Source organism: Dendronephthya gigantea, unplaced genomic scaffold (assembly GCF_004324835.1).
Source record: "Dendronephthya gigantea isolate DGI-Jeju-01 unplaced genomic scaffold, DenGig_1.0 000032F, whole genome shotgun sequence".
NCBI classification, from domain to species: domain Eukaryota; kingdom Metazoa; phylum Cnidaria; class Anthozoa; order Malacalcyonacea; family Nephtheidae; genus Dendronephthya; species Dendronephthya gigantea.
In genome coordinates this window covers 2036904-2042718 of record NW_021163042.1, presented here as the reverse complement: position 1 = coordinate 2042718, position 5815 = coordinate 2036904, and the positions used below count along the sequence as shown (strand labels likewise).

Genomic DNA, 5815 nt, shown 5'->3' with positions numbered 1-5815 from the left:
TCTTTTCTGTAGTTTTTTGATGAGCCCACAGAATTATAGACATCATCTTTATCAGCGGATACAAGAAATCTGAGAAATTTCATGTAATAAAAATTTTAAAAATGCATAAAGATCACAACAAAAGTCAAAAGTTAATCTAACCGATTTTTCATTTTGAAGTCGTAGTTGTTGAATGTAGGTAATGACGAGATTTACGAACTGCATCCAATATTGGAGGGCGAGTTTTAATTTACGTCCCAAAAACAGTCCCTTAAGAGTTAAGTCAAAATGTATTTTTAACCTCTCTCGCAACCCAGGGTTTTCATCATGAGGGGCAAGGGGATAGTCAGGAGATTGACTGAAGACGGTTATGATACTCGTCAAAATGAAATAAATAAAATTTTCATACGGGTGCAATTTTAAAAAACGGCTGATTATGGCGTACAAGTTACAATGCAGGTTGACCCCGCGGCATGCCCCTACAACATGCCCCTGTCACTCTGTCTCTTGCCATTCATGACATTATAGTCATTATACAGTCATTGAATATTAAATTAAACATTTCCGAATAGCCACAAAGCCAGACGAAATAATTCGACTACGTTGACAGACCGGCACGCAACATTAGTAGGCCCCGCGGCCAATACTGAAAACTATAAACAAACGAGATCGATCATCTATACCTGCTGTCACTCCACTACTAAATATCAAACGTACTCTACTCGTCTTCATTGTGAAATGCAGTCCAGATTAAAGTATTAAACTTGAAGTCCTCAGCCCAGGTAAAATAGTAAACAAAAAATATGTAAATAGAATTGACCATGTTGGCTTTTGTGTGATTTGTTGTTCCTGAATAATTTCCAATATGACCATCAGACCATCGATCCTACTCATCACAGGACTGTGTGACTTTATCAGTACTCAAACGCCGAATGTTACACTTGTTTCCAGCACCAGACAATATAAATTTTCTACTATAATTTCACAAATATATAAACAGATCCAGTGATGCTGCTACACAGGCTACACAGCATAATAATATAAGTCTATACTTTAATAATAATGTAAGTCTATACTTTCTCACGAACAGCACTGGCCACTGCCTGCCCAGGGACAAGGACAAGGTGTAACGTATAGTTAGGTTTTTTAATCAAGTAGGAGGTATGTTTAAATTGTAGAAAACTGGACTGTATAAATATAAGACCTGAATGGGAACGGCTGCGTTTACATTTAAAGTAGAAATATTTATGTCGGATTATATTCGAGATTTACTCACTATCCAGTTTTAATATACCCGGGAATGAGATGCGGTAAGGAATTATCTCCCACCTCATATACATGCTTTGCTTTTGACCATTGAGCTTTATACTCAACATAAAATAACCTTTGATATTTGGTTACAGTTAACTGATCAGGCATGATTTTAAAACATGGTGTGAGCCACTTGCAGCCAATAGCGTATCAGCAGCATCTGGCGGAAGCAGCCTGCCGTATTCTCACATGATATTAATAATCTGAATAGCGCTATTCACCAGATTTTTTTAAAAAATAACTCTAAATTGCCTGTAGTTTGGTATACTTCGAATTAACTATGGTTAGAGCCTCTTCGGACGAATACATTTTAAGGCTTGTTTCCACTCAGGAAAAATCTCCTTTGGATCGGAACGGACAGGAAAATTTCCTTTGTCGGTGAGTTGTCAGGCGGCGTTTATACAAAGGAAACTTTCCTGTCCTGTCCGATCCAAAGGAGAATTTTCCTGAGTGGAAACTAGTCTTTAAGCGGTTCACTATTCGGTGATGGTGGATGGTGTTATCCAGCTTTCTTACAACCGGCGACTGCTGACTGGAAACGATTCCTTTGAGGTTTGATAGACTCATCGTGGAATTTTCGAAAAGAGGATTCGATCTTTTGTCTAAATGCATTTGTCTCAGTAAATTTGTCAAAAAAATTTCCCTGTCCAAAAGCGAGCACGTTTGGCACTTTCGGTTTCTTTGATGAATGGACCACATCATAGATTTTCTTTGATGAAGTGGACCACATCATAGATCATATATACATGCTTTTTTAGATGGAGATTAGCCATGAGAGCACGCCTCTTTTAGTATCCAAAAGACTTTCAGATGGATCATATCAACGTCATGGAAGTGAAGAAAGCGATGATATCATATGCAAGCAAGGGAGAGTAAAAGAAAAATACCTAACGTAAGAAAATCAGATTTAGGGAGTTTTTTACCCTGAACAAAGCATTAAAAACAATAAGTTCATTCTAGTAATTTACTAATGTTACCACTTTGTAAGAACCCCCCCAAAAAATGTCGGTGACTATAAGCTGTGAATATTCGTCATCGTAAGAAAGTAAATGATGGAAATAAGTAATTTAAATGTATAGTAATATATGAGTAATTTAAATAATGCGATTTTTTTTTCATGTACATTTTACTCTCAAGAGATACACAATCACTGATGCATCTTCTGAAAGCAAGTGTTGGAATTGGCATCCTAGGACTCCCTAAAGCTCTGATGAATGCAGGAATTTTGGTAAGAGGTTCTTTTAGCTCATGACGCGTGAGAAATACACGCTTTTCTATTTTACTGAAATCGTTCAATTTATGATTTGAACTGAAACGCATTCTCAGCGCTTTCATTCACGCAAACTGCGCTCCACACAACAGTGCATGTAAAGCAGGCAGCTGTGCACTAATTTAAAACTTGTTTTGTGACTGCGCATGCGCATTATAGCATCCTCGTAACCCCCCCCAAAACCCATAACAAATTCAAACAATACAGAATAACAAGTGTGCACGCATGTATTGATAACGGACACCATAAATTTTAAGGTTGGACCCTTGCTACTGGCTCTCATTGCTCTTGTTACTGTTCATTGTATACATATGCTTCTAAGTTGTTCGAAACGTCTTTGTGTCAAGTAGGTATAAAATTACTTTCAACTTCCAACACTGCATGGGTCAACTATAGGATAATAATGGTATATCAGGAATCGGGATGAACCAGGGGATGAAGGGGATGAACGGGGGCTTGGACTTCCGTACAGTTTCCCGAGCAGAAATTTGCCTAATGATTTTTAGTATTTTTGCACAAGTGAATATAACAAATTTACATTCTGATTGGTCAAATTTGACGTATTATGCTGTTATATTCACCTTCAGGTGTTATAGTCGCCTTAGGCTCTGTGATTATCGGGGAATATCACCAAAAGCGAAGATGTATTATGTTCATTTAATATATATCATAAGTCGAATGCAGACCTACACGCCCATGTAGCAAGTTCTCTATATTATATGACAGATAAAATTTTCGATTTTCGATAAATCATATTATGTATTTTTATATGTTGCTTGTATTTAAAGTAAGTTACCGCGGTAACTTTGTAACTAATTACTGCATGATATACATTCTATACAGGACAGGCAAATCAGCATTTAACTACGGAGAGATTGCAGATGAGTGCGTGAAGAAATTCTTTCCTGAATATCCTTATCATGGAAGGTAATACATTCGGTGATTTACTATTACTAGCCATTAATTTGGCAATAGGGGACTGGTATTGACTGTCGTGGAAGGGGGTTACCTCTCTTACCTTACTAATTACTATGATGATAACTGGTTAATTAAATGAATATACTACCACGGGGTTCAAATTCTGAACTATCCAGTAATATTTTTAGTGCTTTCGTGAACACGCTGATATGTGCGACACAGTTAGGAGCTTGTACTGCATATGTTCTCTTCATCGCTGAAAATCTACACGATGTGAGTATGTCTATATAGTATAGCAATGATGAGGAAGCACGATCAGGATTTTTAGGTTTGATTATAGTTGGTGCTTGAGATGGGTCTCAAAGTGAAGACCTGACCTACTTGAACGTTTGAACAGTGAGAAACACTTTTGTCAGCTGAAAGGAATAGTTCAGCCATTTTCAAGTCTGGAGACTAAGCCATTCGATGTTATAAGATTAGGGCGTCAAAAGGCTACTATGAGACAACTAAAGAATTGAAGCGTTCGTCTTAATGACGAACTAACGTTCTCGCAGGAAACTTCTTCGCAGGGCAATAAAATCTTCGTTTTGCTAATAATGTTACACATAATATTATCACGCATACTTTTTTCTTCACTTAGGGTATGGTCGAGTTTGATGCAGTCGACATAAAGACAAAGTTATACATTCCAATCATCTTGCCTTTTCTTATCATATTTTGTTTAATCAGAGATTTGGAATCACTAACTTGGTTGTCTTGGTTAGCGAACATCATTATGGTTATTGTTCTAATATCAATTTATCAGTATTTATACGGTCACCTGCAGAGTCCTTCGGAATTAGAGAAATTTTCAAACTGGGGAGATTTGCCACTCTTCTTTGGCACTTCGACATACGCCTTCGAGGCAATAGCGATTGTAGGTATTTCAGCTTCAAAATAAACTATTTTAGGGAGATCTATAGTATGCCAATTATCGTTTGACTCAGAAAAACTAAGTAAATTGTGCTGTAACGATATTGTCCCTTCTTTTAAACCCTGGAATGTTATTTTATATATTATAGATTCTGCCTTTAGAAAATCAAACAAAGAATGCAAGTCATTTTCCTCGCATAGTAAACATTGGTTTGGCTATAGTGATAGTACTATATTTTAATATTGCAATATTCGGATACATGACATTTCAAGATGAGTGCAAAGGAAGCGTTACGCTTAATCTGCCAAAATCCAAGTAGGTTCTCGTTCTGAATTTTTCCCTTTACTAATAATAGTCTTAGACTTTCCCTTTAGCAACGGTCAAAATGGGATCATGAAGTAAAATAGTTACGTGGTTACATGCTTGTACTTCTGCTGACCACAGTTTCACTTCGGCTTAGTCACTTCATTTGAAGGCATATACGAGCTCGACTGTACCATAGACAATCCAAAAGGCATGTCTTTTGGATTGTCTATGACTGTACTGATATGGAGATCTTTAGTTAAGAGGATGCTTGGGAAGGTTGAGCTTTTATGCCTTCATTAAAGAGTCCTGGTACGAGCTTGCTTCCACTCATTAATGAAAGGAAAAACCTAGATGACTTCGGGTTACTTAGGTTTCGACGTTAATTGGGAGTATTACAAAATATAATGCATTCATTTATCAGTTATTCTGTTTACTTTCAGATATTATTCTGCGATAAAATTTCTGGTATCTGTGGCGATATTCTGTACATACTATATTCAAATCTACGTCTTCTTTCATATCTTGGAGCCGATTATGATGCGACGAATTAAAGAAAAGTACCACAAACATTCCATCATCTTTTTCCGTATTACGACTGTTTGTCTTACGTGTAAGTTGATGTTAACAGCTTGTGTGTTTAACGATGTCATTCGAAGAGCAGAAATATGTATAACATGCAGAAGTGAAAACTTCTTGTCGGAGAATATACAGTAGGAGAATATTTTTTGTCGGAGAATATACGCCTCACAGAGCAAATTTTCTTTTTTTTCAGGTGGTATGGCAGCAGCAATCCCGCATTTAAATGACATCGTCTCGCTGGTTGGAGCCGGTGGTGCCTCTTGGCTTGCGTTTGCATGTCCAACTGTTTGCCACTGGATAATATTTTCGGATGAAACAAGCACGCTTGCAGCCGCAAAGAACATTTTTATTCTAATATTTGCTCTAATCGGGTGCGTAAGTGGAACGTTTGCATCTTTTCGGAATATGATAAATGATAAATAAGTCCAATATAGAATGTTATACAGCTGGAGAGTATAGAACAACCTGACTTGTAGATATATATATGTATGATATTTGTACTGAAGAGTTGTTTGAAGATAATATTTCACTTTATTTAT

At 36.9% G+C, this 5815-nt stretch overlaps 1 protein-coding gene across 2 annotated transcripts; it reads left to right on the top strand.

Annotated features, from left to right (window-relative positions):
• Positions 1–580: 580 nt before the first annotated feature.
• On the top strand, positions 581–5814 carry LOC114524900 (proton-coupled amino acid transporter 1-like). 2 transcript variants are annotated; one of them, XM_028546120.1, is made up of 11 exons: positions 581–761; positions 1070–1140; positions 2049–2182; positions 2428–2518; positions 2818–2906; positions 3404–3487; positions 3667–3751; positions 4119–4394; positions 4540–4706; positions 5138–5307; positions 5470–5814. In XM_028546120.1, exons 3-11 carry the CDS (start codon positions 2049–2051, stop codon positions 5697–5699), a joined length of 1326 nt encoding a protein of 441 aa, XP_028401921.1. In that variant the 5' UTR covers positions 581–761; positions 1070–1140; the 3' UTR covers positions 5700–5814. The 2 variants fall into 2 exon arrangements, with proteins under 2 accessions (XP_028401921.1, XP_028401922.1); XM_028546121.1 differs by lacking the exon at positions 1070–1140.
• The last annotated feature ends 1 nt before the right edge of the window (position 5815 follows it).